Raw genomic sequence first — 15,270 nt, forward strand, 5'->3', positions numbered from 1 at the left:
ATTACCAACAAAAAATTACAAACCTTGTTCCAGGTATATAAAGTTGAAGTTGACAAATATGGATTTTTAAATTCTTACATTAATATAAGTAACTCTTTTGGGAACAGTTTTTAATTTATTGTTTTTTGTTAAGTACTTTAAAAAGCATAGCCTAACATTTTTTGTTTGATTTAGAAATTGGTTGATGAATGCAAGAAGTTTGATAATCCATGTACAAATGCACAACTTGAAAGTAGCAAGAAGAAAAATCGTTACAAAAATATTTATCCATGTAAGTATATTATAAAGTATTTGGTGCAAAAATGTAAGTTTGTTAACTTCACATGAAAATTTTGATTTAAAAAGTTAGCGAACTATTTTTTAATCATGTGTTTAATTTTTATTGTTGCCTTTAAATAATACCCTCATGCTACATTTGTACTTAGACCTAAATCTAGTATTTTTGATTTTAGTTGATCATGCTAGAGTTATATTGGAGGATAACACAGACGGAGATTATATTAATGCTGCTTTTATGGATGTAAGTATTGTCAATGAAATTTTGGTTGTTATATAATACCATAAAAAGCAAGCTTAGTGTATACTAATGTAAAGCATAAAAATACAGCATTAAGTTTTCACTACCTTCTGAAGTTTTTTTGAATATATATTTTATTAATTTAAGTATATTTTTAGGGTTACAAACAAGAAAAGAAGTTTATAGCAGCACAAGGCCCAACTGACTTTACTGTAAACGATTTTTGGACAATGATTTATCAGCAAAAATCTAATGTTATTGTTATGCTTACCAGCCTGGTAGAAAATGGCAAAGTAGTTATAACTTAATTTTATTGTAAAACTAATGTTTTATTTAATCTAAGAGATGTGTGAATTTATATTTTCGCATATTTGCAGGCATTGTAGAATTTTTTTTTGTTAATTTAGAAGTCCAATTTTTTTTAGGAAAAGTGTTCCCAGTATTGGCCAAACATTAACAAAAGCAAACAAGTTGGTAAATTTCAAATTGAAAATGTTGAAGAATCATGTTCTGAGGGAATTTTGAGAAGAAAACTAATTCTTACTTCTTTTGATGTAAGATAGATTTGTCAGTAACATAACTAAACATTATTTGAAAAGTTTTCTAGTTTATTATTCTTTCAAAATATATATGTCTTAATCTTTAATTAAAAATAATTGTTTTTTAATTAGTTACTTAGATTTTTAACTTGGAATTTATATGTAGGCCAAGCAAGAAATCACCCAGTTTCAGTTAGTGGCCTGGCCTGATCATGGAGTACCAAAAACTACATCAACTATTGTTCATTTACATGACATGGTAGAACAATTGACTGTCGACACATCACCCATTATTGTTCACTGCAGGTTATTGTTGTTTTTAAGTATAAGTAAAAGTTTTTATAAACTAAAACAGGTTACCATGCTAGCCTAACTTTTGGTTTGCAAGCTAAACTTTGGCTTTTCACTTGAAGCTGCATTAAAAAAAGAAAAGGTGATTTTTAAATTTCGAGGGTTTACTAAATAAAATTGTGTCATGTATAAATACACCTTAATCATTAGTTTATTAAACTTTATCTAAATGCAGTGCTGGAGCAGGTAGATCAGGAACTTATATTGCGATGGACATTTTATTTCATCAACTCAAAGATCAACAGGGAGCTGACATTCATCAAACTATTTTGAATATGAGAAAGAATAGAACTCAGATGGTTCAAAATGCTGTGAGTAATTTTTTGCAAATGGATCTATATTGGTAGTAATAGAACAATAAATTAACTGTTTGTTGTTTTCTATATGAATTCAATTCTATTATGACATTAAAATCGTTAACTCGTTGGCAATTATTTTTAGAACCAATATGGATTGGTTTTTAAACTTGTAATGGAAAACTACATGCTTCCAAACAGTGATCTTTCAGTCCAAGACTTCTCCCAATTAACTAGCAAAGAAATGTAAGTTTATTTTCTTACTTATTATTGAAAAAAGAAAAAGGTGTATTATACTCGTGTATTATTGAAAAAAGAAAAAGGCAATTTATTTAATATTATATTAAAAATGCTTTTTTAAAAATATTTTTAAATTTAGAACCCAATTAGCTCAAACAGAGTTCAAAAGACTAAGTACACTCGTAGACGTACACACTTACTTAACAGCTGATAATAACTCCAGTCAAAATGTTGATCTTCAATGCAGACCAAGTAATTTTTAACTGTGATAAATTGTTTGTATTTAGATAATTCCATTTATTAATTCCAAATTGTGATATTCTGAAAATGATTGGTATTTAAAAATACCTATCACATAACATTAGATTACCTGAAGACTAATTTTATTTTTGATATAGATGATGAAAATATTGTGATGGTGTTGGATGGGTCTGGTTTAAAAATGTATGTTAATGCATCTTATATACAGGTTGGTCATTCGCAAAATTTGTTGATTTATATGAAATGGAGTCCAACATATTAATTATATAATTTAAAACAGTTTTAGGGCTATGGTATTTTGTAACATCTGAACTAAAGTTTTAGTAAATGACAGGTCTTTTAGGAAAACAATGATATTTTTCATTTGTTTATAGAATGCAGAATGTGTGAGAAAGTTTGTTGCTGCACAAAATCCTCAAGATTACACTGCTGAGTTGTTTTGGAATATGGTTTCACAAAATGCTATCAACACAATTGTTCAACTACAAGATATGGTAATTTTTTATTTTCAATTATTTAATACTAAAATTGTAGGTAATTTTTTTGTTTATAGACCTTTGATTGGATATTAACAACAGGAGTAGGTGGAACCATTCAGCATGGCAACTTTTTGGTAAAGGTTGTTAAAGAGAATGTAATGGAAGGCTGTATTAAGAAACTTCTAATCCTTTCATCTAAAAGCAATCAATTTGTAAGCTATTTAAATATATATATATATATTAAGTTTAAAATCGTTTTTGTTACTAGATTTGTCAAAAATAAAAATAAAATATCTCAAACTATTATTAAAACTTTAACAAGCAACCCAAGTCAATAAACCATTTGACTTTGACCACTTGGAGTGATGACACTACCCCACCAAGTGTTGGTGTTTTGCTTGATGTTATTACAAATCAAATGCTCTTTTCAAGCGACTCAGAAACTAGTTTGTCACTTGTACATTGCAGGTAAATATTTAATTTTTAAAAGGTTTATGTTTTATAAAATTGACTTTAAGGTAGGGTGTTATTATTCATCATGTTTAAAGAATTCTTAAAACACATTTAGATGCAATAGTTAACTGACAGATCACATCACAAAGTCTGGTCAAATAAAATATCTTCCATTGTAATACAATTTTTTTATTTAAGAAATGGTTGTACAAGAACTGGTCTTTTTATTTCACTGATGAATATTTTAGAAAGATTGAAATCCCAGCGTAGGATTGATGTATTTCGAGCAATCAAAGATCTTAGAGATATGAGACCCAACATGGTCAATCAATTTGTAAGTAATTTGCCGAAATTAATATCTTTATACCAGACTTTTGATTACACGTTGTTCATTCTGTGAAGTCAAACAACTTTTATATTGCAGGAGCTATATCATTTCTGTTACCAATTTGTTTCTCAATATCTTCAAACCTTTGAAACTTATGGCAACTTTGAATAGAATAAATATAAAATGTAGTGTTTAAAAACTGTTTTGTTTGTATTTATTACATAACAAACCTAATATCAAAATTATAATTTTAATGAAAAATGATAGATTTTGGGTTTTAACAAAGCCTTGAAAATTTTAAAGTATGCGAGGCAAAAACTTTATTAATTGTACTTATTTGTAAAAATTGTATTTATTTTTATACAAGAAAAAATAGGTACTTTTTATTAAAAAAGTTCAATTTTTGTTGTAAATATTATAAAACCGAATTCTAAAGAAACTTTTTAATCAACAATATAGGATACAGGCAACATAAGTTATTATTCATGTGTTTATTAAATCTTTTTTTAATTCAGAAAATATATTTTGATATTTTTTTAATTTTTTATCCTTCTAAAATATAAAAATTATTATTTTTTTTAAATATTAAAAAATTATACTAAATTCAAGTGCATTTTATGTAAATTCGCCTTTTTTGTTATACTTTTACAGTAGGTTTTTTGGGGGGGTTACAAATGTAAAAAAGATATTTTATTTTTGTTAAAGAGGACTTAAGGTTTATTTCTGATGATGTTATTTCAAAATTCTAACTTCAGTTTATTATAAAAACTTTTTTTTTTCATTTGCTCTTAATAAAAATATTATATTATGTAAAATAAAAATTGAAAAATTATGTAAGCAAATTTAATATTTACTCGAGCAATCCACCCAATAACAATTAAATATTAATTGTTTTAAAGTTTTGTATAATGTTGCTAAAGAATAAAGGTTTGTTATAATAATGACTCACATACAAAAAACATGATTGTTTCGTCACAAGGAAACTGGTATTGCGGTAATACTCATGCGCCACTCGTTTTTTAAACTAACAACGTAATTAAAAAATAATAGATTTTTTAGAAAATATATGCTATCTGCCAATATATTTTAAAAACTATAAAGATTTAAACACATTTTCATTTATTGTTCGCAGTGTGGAAAATTCGATCTTACGACCTAAGCATAGAGTAAAAGAGTAACATTAGTTGCCCCAACTCAGTTACGCGTTAACTTGGCAATTTGGGATATTGTTTGTAGAATATAACAAATAAGCCCAATAATTAAAATGCTTACAGTTTTGACATTACGTAAAATCCATTGGGCCAAATGTGTTAGATAATGAAGCCAAGTGTTCTAATTACTATACCACTTTTATTATAGTCTTAACTGGTAAAAAATATGCGGAGTCTACAAATATGCCTACACTATTTTTGCTATAGATAATATTTACGTGGTGTTTCTCTTTTCCGCTGATATAGTTACGCTGACACATAGTTTTAGGAACTGTAAAGTCAATTGATAAATAGAATAAGATAATAGGTAGACTTTTAAATATGTTTTAATCTTTTAGTATATAGTAGTAGCGCAGCCCCTATGCTGTATAAAACATGACAAATATTGACGTGAAGCCATATATTTATTGTTTGATTTATACGGTAATCTTGTTTATTCTTTGTTTTTCAACTTCAAGCGAAGGAGGTAAGATTTGTTTATTTAAGTGTAAAACTGAAAAGTATTACTTATTGATTTTTCTCATTTATTGAATTCATTCTATTATTTCTGCCAAAATTGTTATATGCAACCATTTGTAATTAACTTATTGATTTGAAAAAAGTTGTAAAATATTGCTTATGATAAGCAGGCTTTTCATAGGGTACGGGTACTAACATACTTCTGCAGAGCAAAAACCAATCGGCAGGCAAGCAATAAAAAGTATCAGATTGTTAAATGCCAAATAAGACTAACAAGTGTTAACTCTTTTATGCATATAAGTTGTAAACTCTGGTTTACCACATTGGGGATAAATAAAAGCAGCGTGGTGTAGTGGTAAAACACTTGCTACACCACACATGAGGTCGTAGGTTCAATCCCTACTGCTCTTATGCTGTAGCGCTCTTGAGTAAGGCGCTATAAACGGTAGGAACTACTGCTAAGCCAGCACTTAATCAGCAGTATAATTATCGGGCAATTGTAATCTATAATATCCCAAACTGCCACAGGCAACTCGAGACTGGGTCGGAATAACTCATGTTACTCTATGTTTAAGTCGCGCATTCGACTTTTCCACATCGAGGATAAAGATATATACAAAATATATATATATATATATATAAAAATAGTAGTATTTTTTTATGAATATCGATAATGGGAATCACCCTGTTATTAAAGTGGACCGGCAGCGTGGTGTAGTGGTAAGAACACTTGCTACACCACACATGAGGTCGTGGGTTCAATCCCCACTGTTCTCATGCTGTAGCGCCCTTGAGTAAGGCGCTATAAACGGTGTGAACTCCTGCTGAGCCAGCACTTGATCAGCAGTATAATTATCGGGCAATTATAATCTATAATATCCCAAACTGCCACAGGCAACTCGAGACTGGGTCGGAGTAACTGATGTTACTCTATGTTTAAGTCGCGCATTTGACTTTCCCACATCGAGGATAAAGATATATACAAAAAAAAAAAAAAAAAAAAAAAGTCACGCGAATTTTAAATGATTCTTAGTGGGTCGCCCGAAAAAAATCGCATTTAAGTCTTTTTTGTGTTTTAGGTGTAATTTAAAATCTGTTATTTAACGATTTCTAAACAAATTGACATAAACTTAAAATGAAAACTTCATTTAAACACATAAACATGTTTACTAAGCTTGTGCCGGTTTGATTGGAATTGGGGATACTGTATACAGTTTATCAGACAATCAACTTAATGTAGAAAATGCTGAGAATATATGCCAGAAAAATGGGGGAATATTGGCTTCAATTCAGAATCAGCAAACAAATGATTTTATTATTAATCTAATTAACAACAAATATAGGAATGGTAAAATACAGTTTTTTACTATTTGAAACTGATTATCAAGCAGTTTATTAAACAATATTATATTTAATATATATCTAAGTGTTAGAAAGGTTAATATAAGTTAAATAATTATAAGTTTTTGTTGTTTTCTTTCACCAGCTACTAATACAATTTTTTAATTCTGGCAGGTTTGCAAAGAGTGTGGATATTTTACAAAAGAGTAAATGATAACAATGATTATGGTAGAGGATACAGATATGCTTTATCACCTGAAGAAACAGATGGTTGGATGAGTGCTGAACGTCTAGGAGACATTGCTTATGTAGATCTTTATAAAAGGTTAGTAACATAATAGACTATGAAACACTAACATTTTTTTTAAATTTTGATTTAAGATGAATAAATATGATTGCCAGTCGATACGCACAAGCAGATTTGTACTACTCGCATTGCGACACCTTTATACAATTCAGGCCCACATATAAGATAAATAAGTATATTAAATATTTTGTATTTTAGTTTAGTAACATGCCATAAGTCTGTTAGATACTTTGTTGTATTTTAATCAATTTTTCTTTAGGCGCACACAAATTTATCAAGACCATTTATTTCACACCATTTTAAATCACAATAAAATTTGAATGCAACTTTGTATATAAAAGTAATTTATACTGTCTTTATATACATATAGTTGTCCTGCGCAATACATTTTAAAAATTTCAATTACATAAAATAGCCAATACCTTTATCTTATGATGGTGACGATGAAGGTAAAATAATGAGCAACTGATAAAAAGTTGTCAACAACATAATTTAATTACTCTATTACCATAAACAATTTAAAACATATATACTGTATTTTTAAACATATTTATTAATCCAACATGTAGTTGTTTAAAAAGTGTTTATAGATAGAAACTAGTAACACATGATATTTACAATTCATGTAAATGGTCTGAGTACAAATCGCCTGATGATAGAGCGGCATGGTTAACGGTCTGCAGGGCTAACAACTCCTAGTGAGAAATTTTGAAATTCTCATTGTTTAAGTACAGATTGCCTTAGGCACATAAACCCAAGTACAGATCAACTGGTATCTATTAAAAATAAACAAAGTCAAAGTTTTTAATTTTAGTTCAAGATCAGGATTTACACAACCTCTTACATTTTGCCAGTTCTATTTTACAAGGTGGAGTATAACAGTGGGGCCCAGACCTAATAATTGTGGTGATGCACCTGCTGAAGGTTAGTGTATTAAAATTTGATTCCATTTTAGGTTAAAGTTGATATATTTACAGTATTTTTTATACAGGTAAAACTGTTTTTGACTTTCAATTTTTTGGATCTCTTAATAATGTTAACTCATTGAAAAGATATCTTTTAAATAGAGGTACTCAACCTATTTCCACCAAGTTAACTAATAATTCAACTCTGGGTATAGAAGGATTTGTATCTTTAACAAACACAATATATGTACCAGGTAATAAAACTGTTTAAACTTAAAAGTTTTTGCTTAAAATATAACTTTAAGTTTCAAAAACCTATAATATATTTTTGGTGCGTAAATAGATTTGGTAAATTCAAGTTGGACATTAGTATTATTTGGGAAATAATATTTGCTTTACCATATTCAAAAAAGTGTATAAAGTTTTTTTCTTATATAGGCCTAATGTTTTTTATATTAATACATTATTTTTATAAAATAAATTTACTTAAAAATACTACAATAGTATAGCAAATAGAATTGGATTCTTTTTTTAGCATTTATATTTTAAATTTTTGTAGATATACCAGACACTCCTGTAATAATTGGAGCAAAATATTCAAATAACAACTGGGTTTGGCCTGATCAAACTTCAGTTAACTTCTTTACATTACCACAAACTCCTTCTAATTTGTGCACAGCATTTCATTATGAAAATGGTTTTTGGAATTTAATTCCAATTAACTGTGCAGAAACATACAACTTTGCCTGCCAATATCAGTGTAAATTTAAAAAAAAATTTATAAATAGTTTTAGTTAAAACCAGGCTAACCATTTAATTGTTTTGTATACCGTTAGCAGTATATATATTTACATTTGCATAAAATACCATTGTGTAAATTTCATTATATAAATTTTAGTTTTAATTATGTTACGTTTGTAATACGATTGCATTTTGACATTTAGTGACCACACAAGCTTATCCTGTACAATGTAATGGTACCTCCATTAATGTAACCTGGAGTACAAATTTATTATCACTTCAATCAATGTATTCTAACCCGAACTTGATAACACAGGTAAGTTAATAAAAATTAATTTTTTTTATGGAATTAACTGATATAAATTGTTAAATTTAAAAAAAATCATAAAAAACTCTTTTTTTTCATTAGGTTGAAATTCTATTACATGAGACATGGAGTTCAATACAATCAAATAACTACAGTTATAATCAATCTTATGCTGTTGTTAAAGGTTTAACACCAAGAACTACCTACATAGCAAGGGTAAACATAAAGCTTAAATTTAAGTGTATAAAAAAATTTGTAAATATATATAATTTATTAATTTTTTTATTAATAAAAATGACAAAAGCCAGCTTTCTTTTAAACATTTTGGTTTTAAATAAGAAAGTTTTTATTTAAAAAAAGAATTATTACTTTTTTTATTGTTTTAAAATTCACAACAACACACAAAATCCTTTTTTTTATTTGTTATAAATAGTTTTTTATTATTTTAAAATGTTTTACATAAGGTAACTATAATGCTTGGTAATTGTGGTAATCAATCAGTTACATCGAATTCAAGTGTTACAACCAGTTTTGGAATTCCTGATGTCATAACTTTATCTTATGTTGATTCAACTCAACCTAATTGTATTATCAAGTGGCCAATACCAATTAGTTATGTGAATAACATTCTTTTGTATGAGGTAAGACTTAACAGTATAATCAAAGTAGCTAACTGTTCTCATAAGGTTTAGCAACTTGATGTAGTGGTTGAAACACTTGTCTTCACTACATGGATCCTGGTTTTAATCCCAAATGCTGTTTTAGCTCCCTTGAGTAATGTACTAGAAACTTTTAACTTCTGGTAAAGCAACACTTTATCAGCAGCTCATAATAATTAGGTACTGTAGTTGATTTTGCCACATCACGGATAAATATATATAAAAAAAATATTGTTTTAATTCAAAATGTTTATTCATTGTTAAATATTTTAACCTAATACATGTTAATGGAAAAATGAAAACTGCAGTTTAAATCAAACTCTGCGCCTGTTGTTTTAATTTAAGTGTACTGACTACTGAGTCAGGATTTAGTTACAGTTGTAACCTAAACAAGTTAACATTTGTTCTACCAAGTTATATATTTTTTATTTTGGTTTAGATTGAAGGACAAAGCAACACAAACACATCATTGATTACCATTAATCCCAGCTCATTAACTACAATGGAAAATGAATACTTGAATATGGAAATACCTTTAGATGTTCATAATTACAACAAAACTGTTACATTTAGGGTAAAGTATTTTTAATTCAAGTTAAAATATTTCTTAGCTTAATATATATATATATATATGATTTAATTTTTCAGATAAGAGCAAGTTCTTGTGGGGGTTTTGGAGAATGGGGAAATGTAAATGGAACTTGTGTTTCACCAAATAAAGTAATAGAAACAGGTAGAAACATTATTTTATTGTATGAGTTTAATAGACTGGTAGCTAAATATATGCAATTTTAAATTTAATCTCCAAAAAATCACAATCAGTGTAAATATGATACCTTTTTGTCCATAAAAATTTTTTTTTATTTTAAATATTTAGGAGATGAAGGTGAATCTGGTGGTCAAACTGGTACAAGTGGTGTGCCAATTGCAGCTATTATTGGTCCATGTGTTGGTGTTATTGTAATAATAATTATCATCTTGGTCTTTATTTTTATGAAAAAAAGAAGGTAAAAAAATTTTAATATTGCTTAATAAATGGCATTGTTTTTATTAATGATCTAAATATTAAACAAATAATTTCTGAAATAAATAAAACTTATTCTTTTTACTTTAGAAAAAGAGATACTAAAGTTCCACAAAAACTAATTGGTAAGTTGTTTTAAATATAAATTTTTTACCTGATGACAGTTTTGGATATTGATGATAATACTTCCTCCTTCTTTATTTGCTTATTTCCTGTAGATTGCTTTTGATATGTCTTATAACAAAATATAGTAAATATAAATTTTAATGTATATACAATTTACAGAAAGTGCTACTGTAAAATATCCTGATGCCAATCCAATTAATGATGTATCACCAGCTACACCAACCACACAACCAACTAGTGCCACTGTGAGTTATTAGTTTTCTTAAAAATATAAAAATTTGTTAAGATCAATCAATTTTTTAATAAACGTACTCTATAACTCTAACATAGATTATTTTGGGGTAATTAACAGATTTCTATTTTATTAGTTGAAAGTTGTTTAATCAATTTAACATACTTGTTTGAAACTAATACAGAATTCCAACTATGCCAATTTTGTTCCATCATCAAATGATGTATATGCTGTCTTAGATAAATCCAGTGCAGGTAAAAGGAAATACTTTATATATTGTTTTTATAATTAATCATCATTGCATTACCATTGTAAGAAGTGTGACTCACAAAGTATATGACTGTTTAGAAATGGACCAAGTGATAAGCTGTTAGTCTTGCTGTTGAGTTTATAATAATGTTTTTGTAATTAGGCCGCCTTTTGTTATAATATCTCTATTTTTATTTAAATATTTTGTTTTTAGTGAAACCTGCTAAGAAGCCATCTCGCTCCCCAACTTTTATTAAGGGAAAAGATCTACAATCAAAATATGTGGATATTATCACCAACAAAAAGTTACAGACCTCATTCCAGGTATATAAAGTTGAAATTATTTTTAGTGGTAAGTTTTAAATTTTTAAATGCTTTCGTTAAAATTTAAATTTTTTTTTAAGTAACATAGCCTAACATATTTTTTTTTAGAAATTGGTTGATGAATGTAAGAAGTTTGATAATCCTTGTACAAATGCAAACTTGGAAAGTAGCAAGAAAAAAAATCGTTACAAAAATATTTATCCATGTAAGTTTTAAAAAATTTAAACATGGTTTATTAATAAGACACAGAAAATTAGTGTAGGAGTGGATAGCTACTGTACCGTATATAAACCATCAATGTTTAATTTCCTTATATGCATAATTTTAGTTGATCATGCCAGAGTTATTTTAAAAGATAACAAGGGTGGAGATTACATTAATGCTGCTTTTATGGATGCAAGTATTTTATTGTTAAAAACTTTATATATTGAATATTTAAAGAATATTTCTTATAAACACTTAAGACCATTATGCCTTAAACTTAAATACACACAATTTCTTCAGGGTTACAAACAAGAAAAAAAGTTTATAGCAGCACAAGGCCCAACTGATTTTACTGTTAACGATTTTTGGACAATGATTTATCAGCAAAAATCTAATGTTATTGTTATGCTTACTGGCTTAGTAGAAAATGCCAAGGTAACTTAAATGTCTGTTTGTTAAATAATTAGTATGTATGTATTTAAATTTAAGTTGATTGTCTGATTTTTAGGAAAAGTGTTCCCAATATTGGCCTAACATCAATAAAAGCAAACAAGTTGGTAAATTTCAAATTCAAAATGTTGAAGAATCATGTTCTGAGGGAATCTTTAGAAGAAAGTTAATCCTTACTCTTTCTGATGTGAGATAAATTTGCCAGTAACATAACAGTATTTAAAAAAAAAAGTTATTCACTAATGTACTTTTAAATAAACATGCTACACTTTTTAATATTACCTAAACATTTGTATATCTTTTTTTAAATATTTGTTTTATTTTTAATGCTAATATCAAATACATTTTAGATTTTAATTTTTTTTCTGTTAACAAAGGTCAAACAAGAAATCATCCAAATTCAGTTGGTGGCCTGGCCTGACCATGGAGTGCCAAAAACTACATCAACTATTGTTCATTTACATGACTTGGTAGAAAAAGCAACTGTTGACACATCACCCATTATTGTTCACTGCAGGTTATTGTTTTGGTCAAATAAAAACCTAATTTTTTAACACTAAAAAATATTTACTGTGCTAGCCCTAACTTTTGCTAACCATCTTAACCTTAGATTAGTTTGTTTTATTTGTTACCTTTTGCAACAATTAAGATTTTCCAATTAAAATTCTTCAACAAAAAAACATGCTTCAAAAAAAGTTTGTAATTAAACACTTAAGCGTGTGCTGGAAAGTATTTTTTCCCTTTGTTTTTAGTTTTATTAAACTTTATTTATTGCAGTGCTGGAGCAGGTAGATCAGGAACTTATATTGCAATGGACATTTTATTTCATCAACTCAAAGATCAAAAGGGAGCTGACATTCATCAAACTATTCTGGAAATGCGGAAAAATAGAACTCAGATGGTCCAAAATGCTGTAAGTATTTTTTTTTAATAGCAACTAAAGTTAGCTGTTGTGCTTATTTTTTAAATCCTAACTTATTTTTATTATTATGTAAAATCATTTATAATTTCTTTGGCAATTCTATTTAGAACCAATATGGATTAGTTTTTAAACTAACAATGGAACACTTTATGCTCCCAAACAGTGATCTTTCAGTACAAGATTACTCTCAATTATCTAACAATGAAATGTAAGTTATATGCCTAACCAGTGTATTAATAAAAAACCGAAGAAATTAAAATGAATGCCGTTGAAAAATAATTTTTTATTGTAGAACCCAATTAGCTCAAACCGAATTCAAAAGACTGAGTACACTTATAGACCTTCATACTTACTTAACAGCTGATCATAACTCCGATCAAAATGTTGATCTTCTATGCAGACCAAGTAATTTTTAATTGTAAAACATTTTAAACCTATTAATTTATTGATTGTTTTCTAATGATAAAATACCTTAAGGCTTACTTTTTATTCATATTTAGATGATGAAAATATTGTGATGATGTTGGAAGGTTTTGAGTCAAAAGTGTATGTTAATGCATCTTATGTACAGGTTAGTCAATTACAATGTTTTTTAATTAATTAAAAATGGAGACATCCCAAAGTGTTAAGGCTATATGTTTGTTGTTGCATAATAAAGTTTTAGTTTCAACATCCAAGACATTCTTGTTTTTTTCATGTTGGTTAAAGAATGCAGAATGTGTGAGAAAGTTTGTAGCTGCACAAAATCCACAAGATGACACTACTGAGTTGTTTTGGAATATGGTTTCACAAAATTCCATCAACACAATTGTACAACTGGAAGATGTGGTAATTTTTATCTATTTTTTAAGTGTTTCAATTATAAATTTTAAATATTTTTTTTTGTTTATAGAACTGTGATTGGATATCAACAATGGGAGTAGGTGAAACCATTCAGCACGGCAGTATTCTGGTAGAGGTTGTTAAGGAGAATGTAATGGAAGGCTGTAACAAAAAACTTCTTACTCTTTCATCTAGCCACCACCAAGTTGTAAGCTATTAAAATATATTAATTTTGTGAGCATGTTTTTAGTTATAATTATAAAAAATTAACAAAGAAATCGTATTATGCTATTAATTTTCAAATTTTCACAAACAGTCCAAGTCAATAAATCACCTGACTTTGACCACTTGGAGTAATGATACCACCCCACCAAGTGTTGGGATATTGCTTGATGTTATTACAAATCAAATGCTGTTTTCCAGTGATTCAAATACCAGTTTGTCACTTGTACATTGCAGGTAAATATTAAATTTTTACATAAAATGCATTGCTGTAAAAAATTTATTAACCAAAATATTTTGGGTTTTATTTTACAAGAAATGGTTGTACAAGAACTGGTCTTTTTATTGCACTGATGAATATCTTGGAAAGATTGAAATCCCAGCGTAGGATTGATGTATTTCGGGCAATCAAAGATCTTAGAGATATGAGACCCAACATGGTCAATCGATTTGTAAGTAAACTTCAAAGAGTGTTTCTGGTAATAAAATTACCTGTGTAATTACCCTTTTTTATATTGCAGGAGCTATATCAATTTTGTTACCAATTTGTTTCTCAATATCTTCAAACCTTTGAAACTTATGGAAACTACGAATAAAATTTAAATATCTTACTAAACAGAATATAAAAGTTTTAAAAACTTATTAGTTAACAGTAAAACTGGTTTAGTTTTAAACCTTGCATGACCAAGTAATTTCGCATACTTTAATTTTGTTGAGAAAATTTGAAATTAAGCAGTTCGCTGCACAAAACTTTACACACTGTAGTGTTAAGCGACTAATATATATAAACTTATTTAAAAGTTAAAACAAGGATGTGCAAAAGTAAATTTAATATTATAAAATACATAATCTTATACATTTTTTATTCTGTGGTTATCAACCTTGGCAAACGATTTGTATTTAACTTTGTATGTAGAAAAAATGTAGAAACTATATTTCTATTTTCTCTTTTTGTGTTTACTGAAATTTATAAAGTTATTTTTTGTTATTTCTTTAATAAAGTTCAAATTACCTGCTTAAATGTATAAAAAGGTTAAATAATTTCTTATAGTAAAAATAAATAATGATATTGATAAGTTATAAATTTTATCATGTTAATATTTTTTTTTTAAATTATGTGTTTGTTTCTCTTTTCACTTTATATATTCTATGATTTAAAGTTATAAAAGTATGTGCAAAGTTACAGTGCATACAAACAATATTTATTTCAGCAACTTACCTACTTTAACAATCGAACGGTTTACGTACAGGCTGTTTAATATTTTCATCGGCAATCTAATTCATTGTTTTTAATAAGGAAA

The 15,270-nt window shown here is 27.6% G+C and overlaps 2 protein-coding genes across 2 annotated transcripts; both read left to right on the plus strand.

Annotated features, from left to right (window-relative positions):
- The first annotated feature begins 686 nt into the window (after positions 1-686).
- Positions 687-3,687, plus strand: LOC145751121 (receptor-type tyrosine-protein phosphatase epsilon-like). The gene is made up of 12 exons (XM_082567209.1): positions 687-810; positions 943-1,071; positions 1,223-1,362; positions 1,583-1,718; positions 1,849-1,949; positions 2,083-2,195; positions 2,342-2,412; positions 2,579-2,698; positions 2,758-2,895; positions 3,006-3,151; positions 3,335-3,470; positions 3,561-3,687. The coding sequence occupies exons 1-12, from the start codon at positions 748-750 to the stop codon at positions 3,633-3,635; spliced, it is 1,368 nt and encodes a 455-aa protein (XP_082423335.1). The 5' UTR covers positions 687-747; the 3' UTR covers positions 3,636-3,687.
- A 1,306-nt stretch (positions 3,688-4,993) lies between these two features.
- Positions 4,994-14,975, plus strand: LOC145750380 (uncharacterized). The gene is made up of 30 exons (XM_082566403.1): positions 4,994-5,141; positions 6,309-6,482; positions 6,650-6,800; positions 7,597-7,706; positions 7,774-7,941; positions 8,247-8,447; positions 8,632-8,744; positions 8,838-8,951; positions 9,200-9,376; positions 9,834-9,968; positions 10,043-10,127; positions 10,272-10,401; positions 10,509-10,543; positions 10,704-10,789; positions 10,961-11,030; positions 11,240-11,349; positions 11,458-11,554; positions 11,678-11,745; positions 11,854-11,988; positions 12,062-12,190; positions 12,381-12,520; positions 12,781-12,916; positions 13,033-13,133; positions 13,218-13,330; positions 13,426-13,496; positions 13,634-13,753; positions 13,818-13,955; positions 14,064-14,206; positions 14,286-14,421; positions 14,491-14,975. Exons 1-30 carry the CDS (start codon positions 5,051-5,053, stop codon positions 14,563-14,565), a joined length of 3,552 nt encoding a protein of 1,183 aa, XP_082422529.1. The 5' UTR covers positions 4,994-5,050; the 3' UTR covers positions 14,566-14,975.
- The last annotated feature ends 295 nt before the right edge of the window (positions 14,976-15,270 follow it).

The sequence above is a fragment of the Corella eumyota genome, chromosome 4 (assembly GCF_963082875.1).
Source record: "Corella eumyota chromosome 4, kaCorEumy4.1, whole genome shotgun sequence".
Classification (NCBI taxonomy): Eukaryota; Metazoa; Chordata; class Ascidiacea; order Phlebobranchia; family Corellidae; genus Corella; species Corella eumyota.